Source organism: Bombyx mandarina, chromosome 24 (genome assembly GCF_030267445.1).
Source record: "Bombyx mandarina strain Sakado chromosome 24, ASM3026744v2".
Lineage (NCBI taxonomy): Eukaryota > Metazoa > Arthropoda > Insecta > Lepidoptera > Bombycidae > Bombyx > Bombyx mandarina.
Window position 1 is genome coordinate 8,349,526 of NC_143230.1, and position 21,175 is coordinate 8,370,700.

At 43.3% G+C, this 21,175-nt stretch overlaps 1 protein-coding gene across 1 annotated transcript in view; it reads left to right on the plus strand.

Annotated features, from left to right (window-relative positions):
• The first annotated feature begins 413 nt into the window (after positions 1–413).
• Positions 414–21,175, plus strand: part of CLIP11 (clip domain serine protease 11) — a 32,404-nt gene continuing 11,642 nt past the window's right edge. The window contains exons 1-3 of the mRNA XM_028179903.2: positions 414–573; positions 16,258–16,447; positions 19,165–19,279. Coding sequence (XP_028035704.2) covers positions 16,258–16,447; positions 19,165–19,279 — 305 coding nt within the window. The 5' untranslated portion in view covers positions 414–573. The remainder of the gene's footprint in view (positions 574–16,257; positions 16,448–19,164; positions 19,280–21,175) is intronic.

The window sequence follows — 21,175 nt, forward strand, 5'->3', positions numbered from 1 at the left end:
GGCGGGTACCAATTTTTCTAATGAAATACGTACTTAACAAATGTTCACGATTGATTTCCACAGTGAAGGAATAACATCGTGTAATAAAAATCAAACCTGCAAAATTATAATTTGCGTAATTACTGGTGGTAGGACGTATTGTGAGTCCGCGTGGGTAGATATATTATTTCGGTTTGAAGGGTGGGGCTGCCGTTGTAACTAACTATACTGAGACCTTAGAACTTATAACTCAAGGTGGGCGGCGCATTTACTTTGTAGATGTCTATGGACTCCAGTAACCACTTAACACCATGTGGGCTGTGAGCTCGTCAACGCATCTAAGCAATAAAAAAATTAATGTCATATTAAAAAATTATCGATCGACATAAACTCGCGGTGTTCAGAATAAGCGACATGACGCGTCAATATTGTGATAAATAAATACGAGTCGCGGTCAGTCTGTTTGTGATACCGTCTCGGGCCGGACCTGGCTGACCTTGTCGCGTACAAGGAAAATCCTAAAACCTGTTACTTCACGAAGAGCATTGCGAGTTAGATATTGTTAGTGTGATGTTCTGCGAATAATATCCAAAGGTAAGAAGAAGTGTAAATGTTTTCTTTAGATAATTACTTTTATTTAAAACAACGTAATTTTTTTTTCGAATTTTAAAGCAACGTTATTCGTCTGTTTTAATTGGACGACGATTTTTTTTATATTTATTAATCGATTTAGTCACGGCATATGGAGAAGGTTCGGTTGCGATTTTATGTTACTTAGTTAAATCAAAGCAAAACTTTTTGGAGTTTAAAAAAAAAAAAACGGACCAGAAATGTCTCGAAATTTTTGCTTACAGTTCATTTTTAAAATTTCGTATATTCTGTGTACACCATCGTCAAAATAAAAAGGTGAATATTAGATTTAAAAAAACTGTTTTTTTTTATTCAAATTTAATTGATTCTTATGTAAAATTTTATCATTCAACTAACATTTCCGATTTAACTAGGCATAGATTTGCATTTTTCCTTCGTATTGCTCGTCACATCTTTGCCCATATCGAACTGAAATGACGTTTTGTGTCACCGTCAAACACATTCCCGCGTATTTTGCGACGATGTGGTTAGTTTGGTAGGTTGTTAGGTAGGATGTATTCCCAACATTCCAGACATGTTTTGCTTTCTTTATCTGTGAAGTCTATACTTGATTATAGGCGCGAACGAAAATCTAAACTAATCGTAAAATGTTGTACGTCTTTTGTTGCTAAATCAAACTGAAGTTAATCAAAGGTCACGTCGGTAGATGGAAATCTGTGTTCTCTTATTGAACGAAAAAATCAAAAATAATTTTGAGAGAACAAATGTGATTTTCTTAATATTCTTCTTCTTAATGTTTTAACTTATAGTTATTATTATATTTTAATAATTCGAGATGATCCCCTCATCTCTTTTTTATCATCGCACCTCCCGCCATCGGGGCAGAGTTCATCCATATTATCTGTAACCGCTGCGTTCATCGACAGTGCGTTTTTAAAGATATTTTTTGCCACGTACCATCCGGCTTTAGAATGAGCTCCCCTCCACGGTGTTTTCCGAGCACTATGACATGTCCTTCTTCAAACGAGGCTTGCGGAGAGTACTTAACGGTAGGCAGCGGCTTGGCTCTGCCCCTGGCATTGCTGACGCCCATGAGCGACGGTGACCACTTTCCATCAGGTGGGCCGTATGCTCGTCTGCCTACAAAGGCAATAAATAAAAAACTTCCACATTGTGACTATAGCTATACGATAGCGGCGTCAATGCTTTAGCACAGCCCACTGAGTTTCTCGTCGGATCTTCTCAGTGGGTCGCGTTTCCGATCCGGTGATAGATTCTGCGAAGCACTGCTCTTGCTAGGGCCAGTGTTAGCAACGCACCCGGTTTGAGCCTCGTGAGCTTACCTACACGTCAAGGAGAAGCTGATAAAGCCTCTCAAGGCTATCAGCATTTGTAGGAAAAAAAGCTTTGGCACTATTTCAACTGGGTTCATTATATTGACAGTTAATGACGGCTTTAGAATGATAATAATTTTTTTAACAGTTGTCGTCGTGGTGGCCTAAGGGATAATACGTTCGGTGCATTCGTATGTAGCGATGCATCGGTGTTCGAATCCCGCTGGCAAGTGTCACCAATTTTTCTAATGAAATACGTACTTAACAAATGTTCACGAATGACTTCCACGATGAAGGAAGAACATCGTGTAATAAAAATCAAACCCGCGAAATTTTAATTTGCGTAATTACTGGTGGGCAGGACGTCTGGTAGGACGTCTTGTGAGTCCGCACGGGTAGGTACCACTACCCCGCCTATTCCTGCCGTGAAGCAGTAAGTAATGCGTTTCGGTTTGAAGGGTGGGGCAGCCGTTGTAACTATACTGAGACCTTAGAACTTATATCTCAAGGTAGGTGGCAGCATTTACGTTGTAGATGTCTATGGGCTTCGGTAACCATTTAACACCAGGTGGGCCGTGAGCTCGTCCATTCATCTAAGCAACAAAAAAAAAAGTTTTTAAGTTAATAATTATAATAATCTTCACAATATGACAGACAAGGAAAACTGCATATTAATTTGATATTTAACAGAATCCTTCAATGTTAATTGATGTGATTTTGAAGTCGTCGTGGCCTCAAACATAAAAGACGCTAGTTATATTTAGTATTGATGCGGCTGTATCGATGTTCGAATCCCGCAGCTAATCCGAATGGTAAACAGTCGATGTCGCCCAAAGCACGTCATTACGGATCCTCCTGATCCATTAACGGTGCTTTTAGGTACCACAAGCACCGGTCACCGTCCTCGTCGAACCCGTCGCTTGCGAAGAAGGGCTCGACGAGCGAATTAACCCACAGACACAGTCCACTGATTTCCTCACCGGATCTTCTCAGTGGGTCGCGTTTCCGATCCGACGGTAGATTCTGCGAAGCACTGCTCTTGCTAGGGTCAGTGTTAGCAGCTCTCCGGCTTGAGCCCCGTGAGCTCACCTAGAAACGTTAGGGCGAAGCTGAAATAGCCTCTCAAGGCTATCAAAAAGCAGTTAACTACACATTGTTCTAATGGAATACGTACTAGAGACATGGGCGACTTCCGCGGTGAAGGAATAACATCGTGTAGTAATATATAATAGTTTAAAAAAACTAACAAAATACGCTTTGTAGAAAATCCAACTAAAAAAAAGAAAATAAATTTAAATAAATTTGAATTAAAAATAGTGTAAGAAAAAATGATTTTATTGTAAAAAAATCGTGGGGTGCGTGGTATCAGTAGTTATAAATATTTTATGAACATTTATGGAGTAGAAGGGTTATTTTGATAATATCCTGAAAAGCACCCCATATTTTCTATTTTTTTAGTTGGATTTTCTATAGAAGCGTATTTTGTTAGTTTTTTTAAACTATTATTTTTATTTCATTTTTTAGTTGAATTTAAATTTTTTCAATTTTTTTTTTATTTTTTTTATATTGAATTGTCGTCGGTCCTTAATAAGTATACCAAATTTCGAATTAATCCGACGTTTTGAAGGGAGTCAAGATCATGTTCAAAGATTCCGTTACATACTAACATACATACGTCTGAAGCTAATAAAAGCGTATTAAAAATCAGGGCCCTGAAACTGCGATGCTTTAAGACAAATATTTTTTTGTATGGAAACTAGCGACATCTTGTAGCGGATGCCCCTAAACTTATATGTTGTTAAAGTTAAGGCATTCAATTATTGCATAACTAAACACAGAAATTAAAAAAAATCAATCAATCACACCAATCTTTATTGGTTATAGACAAATTGATTAAATTTATCGATTTGTGGTTTCTGAAAATTTACAAAATTCTTTATTAAAAATAAAATATTGGGTAGGTAATATGTTACTGCCATCTGCAACAGAAATGAGAAAACAATCGAAGCGAAGACATCTAGTGGCCGACGCCCGTAAACATTTTTGTTGAATGCTTAAATTGCTTATCTATAACTAATTTTTATGTGTATTATCTATGATAAAAATATACGCCAACGAAAATATAATTTGCGTAATTACTATATAATTGAGATATAGAATCAGTCTCAGGATGGGTGGCGGTATTGACAGTGTGATACCTATGGACTGCGATAACCACCGAAAAACATGACACTATATTGTTTGATGATGTGCTATTTTTTAATTTCGACTAAACGATTCCTCTGCACTCTTACACCCGACGTCCGATCTCCGTCCGGGGTCAGAACCCGGTCAGAGTAGGGGGGTTCCCGCGGTCAACACTACAACCAGACACGCGGCGCCACCCCGAGGACGCCCGACCGACGGGTCGTCGAGGCGATAGTCGACGACCAACGACGTCGGTCTCCGCGGTACGGCGGCCCTAACAGGCCGCCCGGGCGGTGCCGCTGGTGTTCCGGGATACCCCGCTGGGTCAGAACCAGCCTCTAAAACATACAACTTAGCCTAACTTACACTTACCTTAGGCCGCCTTTAGACTCGTAAGTTGCTTCTGTAAGATTTGTGTAAGTAACTTACGGCTGTATTTATACATTTTAATAAACTTATAGTAAGCTTGGTAGTAGGTAGGCAGTGGCTCGGCCCTGCCCCTGGGCATTGCTGAAGTCCATGGGCGACGGTAACCACTCACCATCAGGTCGGCCGTATGCTCGCCTGCCTAAAAGGGCAATAAAAAGAAAGTAAATAATACTTACGTAAATTTTGTGAGTTTTTACTTACGTAAGTTATTATAAGCCATTTATTTACATTATCAGCAATCGCAGTAAGGCCGAGCGATATTTAATCCGCGACGACATTGAGGAAATACTTACCAATAGTGTTGTAGGGTTTAATAGTGTGTAGAGCGTGGACTGTAATTTGTACTGGTCGCTTCAATCTATCTTATATTATTATATAAAAATGAATTGCTGTTCGTTAGTCTCGCTAAAACTCGAGAACGGCTGGACCGATTTGGCTAATTTTGATCTTGAATTATTTGTGGAAGTCCAGAGAAGGTTTAAAAGGTAGATAAATATGAAAATGCTCGGAATTAAATAAAAATAACAATTTTGTTTTTCCTTTGATGGGTCCCCCGTCCGTCGGATTCTTTTTGTTTGTTTTAAGTTTATTTTATACAAAAGTTTAGGTCTTTTATTTATCGATTGAGGCACTACGAAGTCTGCCGGGTCAGCTAGTTATTAGATATATTCAGAGAGAAGGTTATTTTTATTTTATTTTAATGTAGTTACAGCACGTGCACGTACGACCAGAATTTTTGATTGACTTACAAAGACTGTGTTGCCACAATTATCTGTTTCAAAATTCAAAAATCAGTCATACAAACTTCATGTTTACAATTGCTCTAAACAAATAGCAATAACAATAACAACCCTACCACGGCAGCAATTACGATAAGAGAAGAGTTTAGAGAATATTTTATGCCAGCAGCAGGTGAAATTTCATGGCAGTACCAATATGCAAATTAAACACTTAAATGAAATAGTATACTTGAATAAATAAAACTTACAAAAGTATCAATTGCATTTTTTTCATAATAATTTTCTTGTAGCAAGAAAGAAAGGGCGGCATTAAAATACCGCCAATTTGATATGTAATTTTCATGAATTACCACTTCCACTCTTCTTCTTCTCTTTTTTCGTCACTTCCTGGCTGAATTTCCCTTTCAAATTATGCAATTTTCTAGCTATTTCCTCAGGAGTTGTACTAAACATTTTAAAAAAAAAAAAAAAAAACATTTCACTTTTTTTTCCTACTTATGCTGATAGCCTTGAGAGGCTATTTCAGCTTCACCCTAACGTGTGTAGGTGAGCTCACGGGGCTCAAACCGGAGTGTTGCTAACACTGACCCTAGCAAGAGCAGTGCTTCGCAGAATCCACCACCGGATCGGAAACGCGACCCACTGAGAAGATCCGGCGAGAAACTCAGTGGGCGATTTCACTTAGTTCATTATATTATGATAGTATATTTGTTTTCACACTATTTTTGTAGTCTTCATTTTTAAAGTCCCAGAGAATGTATGGGATTTGATTCAAAAGCGTAGTTAAACTTTCTACTTCGGATGGGGACCAATTTTTTGTTTGTTTGTTCATTGTTGCGGCTAATTAATTCGTAAGCTCTCAACTTATCAATTTGATTCGATAAGTTGTGAGACGATTTTGTAAGCAAACGAATCGCGTTTAGACATGTACTAATTTTCAAAATTACGCAAGTCGTAAGAAATTACGATGCTACTTAAAAAAGTTACAAAGAGTGCTTACATTTGCAAATTTATCGTAAGTTAATTACATAAGTTACTTAAGTGATCGTAAGTTAATTACGTAAGTTACTTAAGTGAGTAAAATTTGCAAATTTATCGTAAGTTAATTACGTAAGTTACTTAAGTGAGTAAAACTTACAAGTGTAAGGGCGGCTTTAGACAATCTTCCAAGATAAGCGATGGCAGCGCACCGCTACATCTTAACCTAAAAATTTAAGATACTCGGTCTTTTTTACACATAATTTAATACTGTATCACACAAGCAAGATAAATAAAACTCGTCATGGAAATACTCATTAAAATTCAATCTAATCACTATGACAATTAGGTAGACTTTATATAAATCACTTCTTTCACGCTTTCAATAAAATTGTCATCGTGTCGTCTATGTCATGCATATACAGCCGTTTCGACTATGTCTACAATTTTTCAGAACACTCCCGATAGAACTAGAGTATTCAAATCAAAATGTTTTAGATTTGTAACTCGAGAACATTCTTGGGGCAAGCAAGCAAGAAGGGTCGTCGTACCCCCTTTCGGGGGCACGGAACGGGCCTCGGGGCAAACCCCACTACCCGGGACGGAGCTCCCTGCCACATAGGGCAGGGGTGAGTTGATGCAGGGGGGAATGGGAAGAGGGTTCGTATGCGCGTTCGGCGCACTCCACATCGACAAAATATATACATATACATAATACGATGAGCTTGATGTAAGCGACGGATTGATGCCCGCGGAGGTGGCACCCCGGCGCCGGCTGCTGTCCTTGGCTTCGGGCTTTTTTTTTTTTTTTTTTTTTTTTTTTTTCCCTTACAATCTAACTAATTCTAACTATACTACTATATACAAGAAACCAGGGCAACAGACAGCAGACGAGGGGCCCGCCACCGGCCCCATGCCGCGGCCCCACCTCTACAATTCAGAGGGGGGGCCGCGGCACTAGTTTGGCGCTCACCCGCTAAGAACTCCCCAAAAGGGGAAGGCCGTCGCGGGGAGGGACCGACTTTTAGTCACTCCCCATAAGGGGGAGTGGTCCACCCAACGGGGGTGGGAAATGGGTCCCCATAAGGGGGCACCCCAACAATGTGGGGGGAACTGACGAGTGTGGACAGCTCAGTCCCATGGGGGCACTCATTATGAACACTCCCATATCACTCCGGTTAAGCCGACTATCTTACCATAGAAGGGGGTTCTAGTAGCTCCCTTGGTAGCGCCAGACCATCAGGTGGTCTGGCGTGCAAGGGAGCTAAATTGTGGAGATGCTCGTGGGGTCCACCGTCAGCCCGCTCGTAAAGATTACGAGCTAGCCTCCGGATGAACTCCTCGAGCGACTCCACATCCAGATCCCGGGCGATTACGGCATTACTGACGTAACGCCCTGCTCCGACTATCGTGCCAAGAGCCAGATTCTGCTGGGCCTGTAACTTCACCCGCATGACCTGCGGGATGAGGTGATACCAGGCCGCAGCTGCGTACGTGATACGGGAACGGACATACGTCTTATAAATGCCGAGCTTAGTCCTGACCGGCAACCCGGAGGCTAACACCGGCCGGAGGAGGAATCTCGCGTAGCGAGCGGCCGCCAACGCCGATTTGGCGTGGGCGGTCATCCTCAAACTCCGGTCGATATCGACCCCCAAGTACCGGACGCTGGATCTAAACTCGACATTAGCGCCACGGAGACTGAGCTGTCCCGGGACGACTCTTGTGCGGACCGGACCGAAGAGGATAGCCGCAGTCTTCCCCACGTTGACCGCGACCCTCCATCGGTCCAGCCACTGGGGCAGTAAGTCCAATAGCCTCTGCATCCTCGAAATGGCCGCAGAGGGGAAGTTGGATGACGCGAAGTAGGCGCTGTCGTCGGCAAACAGCGCCAACTTCACGTCGGCTTCCCACGCTTGGAGGTTGCCCTCAAGCGTGGGAATGTCGTTGGTATAGAGAGCGTAGAGGAGTGGTGCCAGGACACTCCCCTGAGGAACTCCGGCCGTGACTGGGCGCACCGACGACTTGGCGCCCTCGACCGCGACAAGGAAGGATCTTCCCTCCAGGTACGACCCCAGCAGTCGCACGTAGGCGTGCTGGAGGTCCGTGTTCCGCAACAACTTGTGAACCAGTCCCGCATGCCAGACACGGTCGAAGGCCTTCTCGATATCGAGAAAGACTGCGGCCGTGTACTGGCGCGCGTTGGACCGATCCGCCAAGTGATGCATAACGCGGACCAATTGCAGCGTTGTCGAGTGACCGCTGCGAAACCCGAATTGCTCGGGTCTGAGAAGGATGTGCGGCGACACCCTTCTCAGCAGCAGCCGCTCGAACAACTTGCCCACATGCGACAGCAAGGTGATCGGACGGTAACTGGAGGGATTTCTCCTATCCTTGCCGGGCTTGGGCAAGGCAATGACCTTGCCCAATTTCCAAATTCCCGGGAAGTGTCCTGTGGACAGAATGGAATTGAACAGCCGTGTCATGTATGACACGACCGTTTCAGGGAAGTGGAAGAATGCGAGGGAGGGAATACCGTCCTCACCCGGCGCCTTGCGCCTCTTCATCCGCTTGATGGAGAGGCGCAATTCGCTGGGAGTGATGAAATCATCATCTCCCAACGGTGGCACCGGGGAGGAGAGTAGGTTCGCTACGCTCTCTTCCACCGATTGGTGGAATGCGGCCTCTGAGGATACAGAGTCATTTGGAGCGAACTGCCGCTCCAGCATTGCGGCCAGGACATCGGCGCGAGCCTGAGCCGAGAAGCATCGGTTGCCCCTCTCGTCCACAAGTGGACAAGTGGGGGCAGGCCGATTTGAGAGCTGGCGGCAAAGTCAGTGGAGGGACACGGAAGAGGGGTCCTCACGGGCCTCCTCAATCCGTTCCTCCCACGCATAGCCCCGAAAGGAGCTAATCTTCGCCGCCAACTCCGCTTCCAACTCATTAAGCTCGCGCTTGATCCTGGGACAACGAGTTGTCGCCCAGAGCCTCCTCAGGCCCCTCTTCCGGCGAATAATCGCTTTCAGATGGGCCGGGAGTATACCTCTGGGCCCGCCGCTGGGCACAAGAGTCGTCGCCTGGTCGATCACTCCCCTGATGGAGTCGACAAGGCGGACCGCCGCGTCGTCGACCCCCTCAGGGGTGTTGGGGTCCTGAATTACGGGAAGGTCGACCAGTCGTCTCTTAACGAGCTCCCAGTCGACCTTCGGTCGTAGGGGCGAGGTCGCAACCCGGGTGAGCCCCATACCCAGTGTCACCAGGATAGGGAGATGGGGGGTACCCAGGTCGTACAGTGCCTCGATCGTTACGGGGCACCGTAGCCCCTTATGAACACACATGTCCAGTACGTCGGGCTGATATCGCGCGGCGGACGGGACGTGCGTGGGTTCGTCAGGGCCGACCACGGAGTAGTCGCCCCTATCGGCATCTTCTAACAGCCGCCTGCCCACTGCTGTGTTAAGTCGGGAGCCCCACGCGACATGCTTCGCGTTGAGGTCCCCGACCAGCAGAGCTGGGCGGCTGTCGTAATTCAGGGCCCGTCTTATATCCTCAGGGTGAAACTCAGGCCCCGGGGGTCTATACGCGGCATAAATCCGCATATCTCCCCCCGAGGTGTGTACCCTCACACCGACTGACCTTGTCGATGTGAAGGACAGCAAATCCAACCCATCATGTACCACGTCCCGCCTGACGAGGGCCGCAGTGCCCCTGAACGGCCGCCCGGCAGGGGTAAGCTCGTCACGTCGGTACATGAAGTAGTTTGGAATCCTGAACACATCCTGAGGACGTAGCTTGGTCTCGCCCAGGAGCACAACCTCAGGGTTGTACTCCCGGGCGAGAATCAAGAGGTCGTTCTTACGGGATTTAATCCCGTCGGGGTTCCAGTAGATGATGCGCAACTCCTGGCTAGCCATTGAGCTGCGCAATCATCTGGTAGAACCCCGACAGGAGCGCCCCGAAAGGGCTGGCTCCTGAGGCGATCTCACGGATTACTCCGGAGATCACCTCAGACAGTTTCTCCCATAGCTTGAGCAGCCATGCAGCAAAGCCGGCAGGCTGGGAGGCCTGCCGACCGCTGCGCCGCTCACGCTGCGGGCGGGGTGGGAGGGTTTGCAAATTTGGGCCCGAGGTCGTTGGGTCTTGGGGCTTCTCGATCGACGTTTTTTTTATTGGCCTGGATGTAGAGGAGGTGGAGGCTACTGCCTCTTCCGGCTCCACATACTCCACCTCCATTTGTTGAGGCGCCTCTTTTTGTGGCTTGGATTGGGCAGTTAAGGTACTGCCTGTGGCCTGAGTTTGCAAGGCTTGTTCTTGAGCCTTTGCCGCAAGTTTCTTCTCCTTTTTCTTTAATTTTTTGTTTTTATTTTTTTTTGCATTTCTTGCGGCTTTCCCTCCGGTAGTGCGTACCTGTTTTGAGGACGCAACAGCTGGAGCTCTTGGGACGGGAGCGGAGGATGTGGAAGGGCGTGGTGGGTTAGCCTCCGCCATCAGCGTTGCCGCTGTGGCGTGGGCCTCCACATTCGTAGGGAGGAGTGTGGGTTGGGAAGGAGGAAGAGAAGATTTTCCCTTCCCCTTACCCTTCCCTTGGGGGATCGGTAAAGGGGCAACGGTGGGAGTAAGAACTGGGTTCGCCCTTGGCCGCGGCACCGGTGGTAATGGAGGGGGAGCGGATACCCCCATCATCCTTAGCCTCCTGCGGTAGGTTACACACCGTCTGTCGACGGCGGCATGATCCTTACCACAGTTGGCACAGGTGAAGGGGCCCTCCCTCGGCCTCGGGCAGTCCGCCACAACGTGCTCACCTGCACATCGCACGCAGCGGACCGCTCGATGACAATTGTAGGAGGCGTGACCAAAGGCCTGGCAGCGGTGACACTGCGCAGGACTCTTGCCAGGACGCCAACCCTCAACCGTCACCCCCGGCAAGTATAGCAGTTCACTGACTGCATACAGGCGGGCGAGGTCGACCTTCAAGAGGTGGTCTAGAGCTACATGAAAAATGCAGCTCGGCCTACCTCTCTTGGCCTCTATACACCGGGCATAGCGTGCCGGGAATCCCAGTTCTTTAAGAGCGTTGATGACTGCTGCCGAGTCCGTGTCGGCAGGGAGGCCCCGAATCGCTACCTTAGTGGGAATGTCCTCCGACATTGCGTAACAGTACCACTTAATGGCACTGTCCGCGGCGGAGGCCCCCGACAGGTACGACTGGACCGCCCTGTATTCCTCCACGGATGTAGGCAGGAATCGAAAACCGGACCCATGGGGTCTCACCGAAGGAGCCCGGCCTAATCGCTCCCTAATGGCGGCCATGTGGCTAGGCCAATTAGGGAGCACCTCCACCAATATAGGTGGGTGGCGTTTGAGCTCTGGGGCGCGGCCCCTAGTGCCCGGGGTAGGAATGGATGATGTTGATGGGACTGAAGCTCTTGGAGGGATGGAACGAGCTGGAGGACGAGCTGCGGCTTTAGCCGCGTACGACGTTCTTGGGATGGTAGCTGGGGCAGCTGGGATCACATGAGACTGCGTGTGCGTATGCAACTGCGTGGTCTCTAAGTCCATATACCTCGTGGATTCGAGGTTGCCTGCCGTGCTGCTTAGGGCAGGGGCACCTCGAGGCCGAACAGAAGGGATGGGAGATATAGGAGGAGAAGGGGAACGAGGAGGGGTTCTCTTGCACCGTCGTACTTCCGCCGTACTGGCAAGAGCCCTTGGCATAGGAGTGGGTTTAGGAGTGGGAGTGGGTTCAGGACTACCACTGCGAGAGGAGGAACAAGAAGAGGAGGGAGTCGTGGTATAGGAGGGAGAAGAAGAGGAAGACTCCTCGCTGTTGTTATCCTCCCTAGACCTAGACGACGGTCCTATCCTGGCGCGCTTGTCACCTCCGGATGAGCCCTGGTCCGACTCAGACCTGGCCTTCTTTCGAGACTGAGTGGCCCCCGAACGAGCGGCCGGAGTAGGAAAGGTACTTTCCCCCGGACCGGTCTTCGGGGACCCCTGGGCCTCTCTGGAAGGTCCAGGCCGATTGGCCAGGTCAGGGTCCATAAGACCGGGGTTAGAGGTCGAAGGGCGGTGGGCAAACATGCGTGAGACCGCAGAGCGTCCCTTATTGGACGGGCCGGGTGTGCTGACTATGGGGGGTGATGTCCCCCCAGACATGTTTTTGCCGACTCCTATCTTACCGAGTTCATCGGTCTTCCGAAGTAGTACGGATAAAGTAAAGTAAGAAGAATCTAAGGTTTAACCGGTAAAGGAAAGCAACTTAAAATATGACGAATATAACTAAAACTACTTTATTATCAAACTGAACTGAACAATTAAGCAGGTGGCCGGTCGATGCTACCGCTATCTATTAAATTTATTGTAAACCTGTCAATGAAATATCTATACTTTAATAATTATTAATGAACTGAAATTATTGGTAGTTTATGAATCAACTACTAGGTGGAGCTGTAACTAGTGTTATTATTGAATCTAATTTATTTTGTAATAATAAGTGAATACTGAATTAATAAAACAACTAAGGGAGTCACACTCCGCGCAACGCGACAGTGGCTCAACTAATGTTTTTAACTAATTAGTTAGCTGAACTATTAAAACTAAGATCTAACCACTATGATATTGAATCAAATTCAAATTAGTACTGGACTGTAAAAACTAAAATAAAAAATAAAATTAAAAAGATAAAAGTTATAATGAATAATGATTGTGATTAATTAAAAGAAAACAATTTAATTAAAGTAATTAGTAATTAAGTACTTGATTGAAACTATAAACTATCCTAACTAATGTGTCATTCGACGGCCGGCATCCGAAGACCACTCGCCAGCACAGCTCGGCCAGTCAGAGGACCCAGGATCTCAAGGTTGACGAAACAATTTCGTCGCACTATGAACCCCAGAGTCGACTGGCAGGCAGAGCCACTACCGAACACACGGTCCACGAAAACCTTCGCCAAGCAACACCACAGTTTACTAACCTGGTCGCTGGTCAGCTGTACCACTGTCGCGCCCGCAGGATCTGTCAATCTAACTTAATAACTAATGCTATCTACTAAAGAATTTAATGTATAAATTAAATAAACTAATCAAAACGATATATAATAGAAGTGTAGCGAAGGAGGTACAAACGTTGGTTAATTGTATAATAAAACAACAGTTTGTACATGGTTAGTAAGGAAATGAATTTAGAAATGCAACGGCAATCAACGAACGGCCCACTTACCATTGGGTGGGATTTGGTAAATTTCCTTGGTGCTATGTAGTAAATTAAATTTAATAGAATTTGGATCAATATGAAAAACAAGTCTAAATGTGGGTAGTTGGGTGAAGAAAAATCTGTGTAAAAGAACAACGCCTCTGATTGGCTTACGGAACTATTGTAATTATTGAACTAATTTTATCTTAAACTAGGGAAATTTACCAATTAACTATGAATCTATGAATCTAACAATATATATACAAAATGAGAATGAATATAAAAACTTAACTACTATTTACTTACGGGGGTCACGATAAACTGGGCCACGGCTACAAGGAGTCAGTTAACCGGGTTTAGTAGCAGCCCCGCCTAACCCCTAAGGGTAGGGGAGGACTGGGAGCGGACACGGATGGCCAGACTCGGTGGCGCTAACGTAACTCGGTTTTATTCTTTAGAATAAAGTGAGTACGCAGCTTACACAGGTATGAACGACACCCACCCGCATTAACAGACGTTAAGAAATATGGTGTCGAACAACTTACCTGTTCCCGGGTCCCGAATTTCGTTTGCTCGGAGCGTCACCACACCGACACAACACTTCTGGATCACAACACTCACGCTTTGGGCACACACAATCGCACAGCACAAACAATAGGGGCCTCGTAGCACTGGTGTCCCGGGCCATTCTTGGGGCTATTCAACTTTGTAGTTTTGTTTCGATATCTGCTTATGCTATCTGACGATAGATGGTGTTGCTCGTATCGGCGCACCGTATTAAATAAATAAATACACAATTTTATTATTTGACGTAAATTCTTAAGTTCGTTCATTATCAACAGAGGAGAATTGACCTTAGGCACTCACTATCGAAAACATGTCACAAATTATCTTAACTTTTTCTTGTTTTTTTTTTATACTATTGATAATGGCTTAAGAAACTCACAGCCCATCTCGTGTTAAGTGGCTACTGGAGTCCATTTTTTTTTTCCTACCTCAGCTGGTAGCCTGTAGCGGCTATTCCAGCGTAACCGTAACTAGTAGGTGAGCTCAGGGGGCTCAAACTTGACGACGATGCTAACACGAACCCTAGCAAGAGTCGTGCTTGGCAGAATCTACCACCGGATCGGAATCGCGACCCACTGAGAAGATCCGGCGAGAAACTCAGTGGGCTGTGTCTGAGAGTTAATTTACTCGTCGAGCCCTTCGTCGCAAGCGACGGGTTCGACGAGAACGGTGACCGGTGCTTGAAGTACCTAGAAGCACCGTTAGTGGATCGGGAGGATCCGAGATGACGTGTTTTGGGCGACGTCGACTGCTTTCCATTCTGTCCACAGGATCGGGAATGTAGTTACCGGCGGCCACGATGAGAGGGTTCTCGTGTCGTGCCGCTTTATCGAAGTGGCGCATCGACGCCGACTGTAGATACTTACTGATGGACTCTAAGTCCAGGTCGTCATGGCGGTCGACGTTCCTGACGAACCACGACCATTTTGTTACAGCATCAAAAAACAATTAATTAATAATATATAAATATAAAATAGAAATAAACACAAGCCCACTGACTTTGATTTGCCGGGTCCTCTCTGGACTATTGAAGGCCCTTATGTGAACCGATGATGTTTATTTTGGCTTTCAATAATGTCCAACGACTTCCGAATCGATATTGAAGTTCTGGCTTTGAATCCGGCTTCATAAGACCAATCTATTAAGTCCGCGATGATGTACAGTTACACTTCAAGGCTATTCGAATACTAGCTTGCATTCAACTCAAGGAGATTAAAAAAAAAAGTCCAACTACTGGATCATCATTTGAAATTGAATTCATTGTTTAGTGTGGTTTTCGCAAGTATACCTAACAAAATCAGATACAATATAGTAGGCCCTGTGACCCTAGATCCTCGTGCTTAAAATACGTCAACCTCTTTCAGATAAATTTCGCGCGCAAATTAACGAAGAAAAAAAATTAAACAAAAAATGGAGGAGGAAGTTCGAAGTTGTTTGAATTGTTTTATTTTGTTAATCAAGTGTTTCTTCAGGTTTAATTTTGTGATAATATTATAGTATGCATATAAATTTTTAAACATCTATGAAAGTGCTAAAATATGTATAAGATCATGAAACGAAACTGCCGTATGTAATTTTTCGGGTTCTTCCAAAGAGTCCACTGATAAACTCTCAGAAAATAACCACCACGTTACTGAGACTTTATCACGTCCCATCTTGTTTCGTCGTTATCTCATGAGTCATGCGTCCGAATGCGTCGCAAGAAGCCAATTAGCCATACTTAAAAAAAGTAAAAGAAAACATGAAAATTTAATGATGACGAAAAATAAAAATGACGCCATGTATTTTTAATACACTTTTATTTATTCTAAGACTTTTATTAACTTCAGACGTACGTATGTTTGTAACGGAATCTTTGAACATGATTTTGACCCCCTTCAAAACGTCGGATTTACTCGAAATTTGGTATACTTATTAAGGACCGATGACAATTCAATATTAAAAAAAATATATTAAAAAAATAATAATTGAAAAAGTTGAAATTCAATCAATTCAAATGAAAAATATTTTTTAATAATTTGAATTAAAAGTAGGTAATGTAAGACAAAAAGGATTTTATTGTAAAAAAAAGCGTGGGGTTCATGGTATCAGTAGTTATAAATATTTTATGAACAGATATGAGTAGAAGGGTTATTTTGATAATATCCTGAAAAGCACTCCACGCTTTCAATTTATTTTCTATTTTTTAGTTGGATTTTCTATAAAAGCGTATTTTGTTAGTTTTTTTTAAACTATTATTTATTCTCAATGGCGTTTAGATGTACAAGCTTCTACTCATCGGTTTGCTCGCGGCGGCGTGCGCGCAGAACATGGACACCGGGGATCTGGAGTCGATCATTAATCAGATCTTCACATCAGCGAAGCCCCCGACGCAATTGCAGCCGGTCACGCAGCCTAGTGTCGCTGACAGGGCTCCATCGACCCTGGTGCCTGGCGTCTCTACGAACGGTGAGAATATCTATCTGATTCAGCATCACTAGGTGGTAGGACCTCTTGTGAGTCCGCGCGGGCAGGTACCACCACCCCGCCTATTTCTGCCGTGAAACAACAATGTGTTTCCGTTCGAAGGGTGGGGCAGCCGTTGTAACTATACTGAGACCTTAGAACTTATATCTCAAGGTGGGTGGCGCATTTACGTTGTGGATGTCTATGCGCTCCAGTAACCACTTAACACCAGGTGGGCTGTGAGCTCGTCCACCCATCTAAGCAATAAAAAAATAAAAATAAAAAAACATAGTACATATAAAACAAAGTCGCTTTCTCTGTCCCTATATCCCTATGTATGCTTAAATCTTTAAAACTACGCAACGGATTTTGATGCGGTTTTTTTAAATAGATAGAGTGATTGAAGAGGAAGGTTTATATGTATAATAACATGCATTAAATAGTGGAGAAATCAATAATAAATTAATTTCCGAAGCGAAGCGAGGGCGGGTCGCTTGTAATCAGTAAATACTATTTTCTATGAGTTAAAAAAAATATACAGAAACCCAGGGGAAAAAATCATATTATCGTAAATATCCGTCTCAAGTCAATTATTATAAATGTTTTTTTATTGATAAAGTACAATATAATGTACATATTAAATACGTGAGCAAAAACTTTATACCTACCCCATTTTACGGAAATTGCGCTAACGGAGGAGTATGAAATTTCCCACACTTATAGAGAATATAGAGAAGGAGTGCAGAATGTTAGTAATTTTTTTTAAATTATGCATTAATAATACATTAAATCAATAACAAAACACTACACACACTACCATGTATTTGACACACACACATCTTGGTTTGTTGTTAAATAAACTTTTGTTATTGCTTAGTCTGTGGTCATTCTGAGAATAGATTAATATTGTTGATCTTTAACATTATTTGTTTATAGTGTATGTAGCCTTGGCGACATCTGTGATTATAGAAGTTTGACAATAGAATCAGAATAATGTTCAAACTTATAATTTCAATTAATTATAGTCGAATTTCGACTACTGAGGTATCACTAGTAATTAATTATAAAAACACATGTGGCACTCGGGGACTGCCGCGGTAAAGCTATTGCATAGCATTTTTTATTAACTTATGCAATTATAATTAGACAATAATAATTTAATATTAAAACAATATTAAAATAAGACCACGCTATTTATAAACATTAACAAAAGCAAAATATTAACTGTCCCCTTTACACTCATAAGCTGGACCGCGCGAGAGAGAAATGGGCAGACTTTTCATGATGCGCATGTAGTGCGACGTCACGCCGCGCGCTTATTCACAAACTCTACACAAGCGCAACGTGTGAATGTGTTGAACGCGAGCTAGGTACATGGTAGGCGGAGTGGGGATGTTACGTTTAATTTTCGTAACGGAATTTCTTGATTCGGTCGCCGCGCTCAAAGCCCGCGATATAAGCTATGTAATAATAGCTTAAATGTGTCAAGAAGCACAACACCACACGATTTTTTACGTGAAAATGTTTTGTTTATTTATCTTCTTTCTTAGTCACTAATTTGTTTTAACTTTATATAAAAAAACCAGACAATTTAAAAACGTGTTGTTTTTTTGGATTTTCAAAGTACATTTTTTGTCGCTAACTATTAAAATATCGTAGCCTCATTCTAAGATGAAAGTAATTTATTTAAACTCAAACCTCCTTATTAAAGTCGATCGTAATTTCAAAAAAAGCCTTATGTTCAAACCAGCGATACAAACTCATCGGATTTCACATATTATTGAATAATAATTAAAACAACTGTTACGGCTTAATTCTTTTATTCTCATTAAATAGTTTCTGATTTTTCGAATGCCTTACAGTTTTCGTGACGGTCACGGATGTCTGATAAGACGCGATATTAAGCTGTGAAAGTATTTTTAATTATATCTCGCAAAAACCTAAAAAAGTATTTAATTATATTATTATAACGTTATTTTTACATAAATACATTAAAATCGCCATCCAACCAACTTAAAATAAAGAGCTTCAGGACTGCGCGCAATGTAAAACAAATTCTGAAATCGGATGACGCGCGAGTTCAATAACCTCGTGTGATACAGCAAAATGTCACTTACCCACTTACTATTAGATTTGTGTGCGATTTTGCCTACAATCAACAAGGAGGTTACAGCCCCCAAAACACAGTTCAATCATGAGCGTCATCTGTCTCGAAGGTCATCTGTCTCTGTTTGAAGTCTTTTTTTTTATTGCTTAGATGAGTGGACGAGCTCACAGCCCACCTGGTGTTAAGTGGTTACTGAAGCCCATAGACATCCACAACGTAAATGCGCCACCCACCTTGAGATTACGTTCTAAGGTCTCAAGTATAGTTACAACGGCTGCTCCACCCTTCAAACCGAAACGCATTGCTGCTTCACGGCAGAAATAGGCAGGGTGGTGGTGCCCACCCGCGCGGACTCATAAGAGGTCCTACTACCAGTAAAAACGTCGTGGCCTAAAAGGCCTATTTTTTTATGGCCTTTAACAGGCATACGACCATAGGGCCCAAATTATGGTGATTGGCTACCGTCGCTCATGGACATCAGCAATGCCACAGCCAAGTCGCTGTCCACCGTTGAGTACTCCGCAAGCCTCGTTTGAAGTGGCGACCGTGCGTGCCTTGTTCCCGGTTATACAGGTAAGACCTTTTTTTTGAGTTACCTCCATTCTATTCACAGATGACCTTTCGTGCCAGACCTCCGACGGCCAAGAAGGGGAGTGCGTCAACTATTACTTGTGCAATGCGGCCAATAACACCATAATCACTGACGGAACAAACGTCATCGATATAAGGTACATTCGGTTTTTAATACGCTTTTATTAGCTTCAGACGTATGTATGTTAGTATGTAACGGAATCTTTGAACATGATCTTGACTCCCTTCAAAACGTCGGATTAACTCGAAATTTGGTATACTTATTAAGAACCGATCAGATGGGAAGACGATCTTAGACGAACAGCTGGCCCAAACTGGATAGACGTAAAGTAAGGCCAACCAGACGAGATTAAATATGTAAACAAAGTTTCAGGAGTAAACAACATTTTTATTTAAATAAATTATTACAAAGTTCGAATTTTAATCGCCGTCATCTGTACTAGACAAAGATGATTCGTCGGAAGAGTCCGAGTCAGCTGTGTTTATGATAAAACTATCTATTGTATTATCAATCATGTTGTCAATATTGCTATAAAAATTGTCCTTAAAATTCGAACGCAATCCAAACAGGAATAAACTTGTTCACAAAATGGCGGACCAAATGTTGACCTGTACCACGAAACACACAACGACAGCTGTTGTCGACCAACTGACGCCATAACTGCGCGTACGAGTGATAAGGACAGAGATAATAATCCCTCGCTATCGCAATGTGACTCAGTAACGGTCCGCTTTTTTACGTTTATTATCTCGTCTAGTTGGCCTAAGTTTAGCACAGGATAGAGACGCTTGGGCATCTTTGGAGGAGGCCTTTACCCAATCCGGGGTTCTTATGAACTAAATTTTACTGTTTCATTACAAAACTCTTTTACATCCTAAATACTAATACATACATTTATATATATATAATTTTTTTTAACTTTGTAAAAGCAAGAAATAAATGGCTTATTATTATTATTATTCTTATCAAGAACCGATGACAATACAATAATAATTTAAAAAAATATATTGAAAAAATTGAAATTCAACTAAAAAATGAAAATTAAAAATAGTGTAAGAAAAAAATATTTTATTGTAAAAAAAAGCGTGGGGTGCCATGGTATCAGGAATTATAAATATTTTATGAACAGATATAAGTAGAAGGGTTATTTTGATAATATCCTGAAAAGCAACTCACGCTTTTTTACAGTAAAATAAATTTTCTTACAATACTTTTAATTCAAATTTATTAAAATTTATTTTCTATTTTTTTAGTTGGATTTCCTATAAAAGCGTATTTTGTTAGTTTTTTTAAACTATAATTTTTTGGTATCATTGTATTTCGATAAGCGAATTTCTTTATCCCGAGCCCCAGCGCGTAACAATTGTCTAAACTATGATGCATCGGCCCACTGAGTTTCTCGCCGGATCTTCTCAACGGGTCGTGATTCCGATCCGGTGGTAGATTCGTTCGCGAAGCAGCTGCTCTTAAATAAAATAAATAATAAATAAATAAATAAATAAATAAATATTTACTAACAATCACGCCACGTTAACTGGTCCCGTGGTAAGTTCGTAAAGAACTTGTGTTACAGGTACCAGATAACGGAAATAAATGTAAGATTTTTATTATACACGTACATATATTTAATATACATCCATAACCCTGGAAAAGACATTTTTATATTTATCATACGAATATCCTCCCTTGGCGGGATTCGAACTCGCGACCCCCTTGTGTAGTGACCATGTCACTTACCACTACACCAGATTTTGAGTTGACCACTACGCGATTTGAGTTTTAGGTCTTTTTTTATTGCTTAGATTAGTGGACGAGCTCACAGCCCACCTGGTGCTAAGTGGTTATTGGAGACCATAAACATCTACAACGTAAATGCGCCACTCACCTTGAGATATTAGTTCTAAGGTCTCAAGTAATATACCCTACCCTTCAAACCGAAACGCATTACTGCTTCACGGCAGAAATAGGCAGGGTGGTGGTACCTAACCGCGCGGACCCGGTTGAGACCCTGCTCGCCCATCTATCCTGGTGA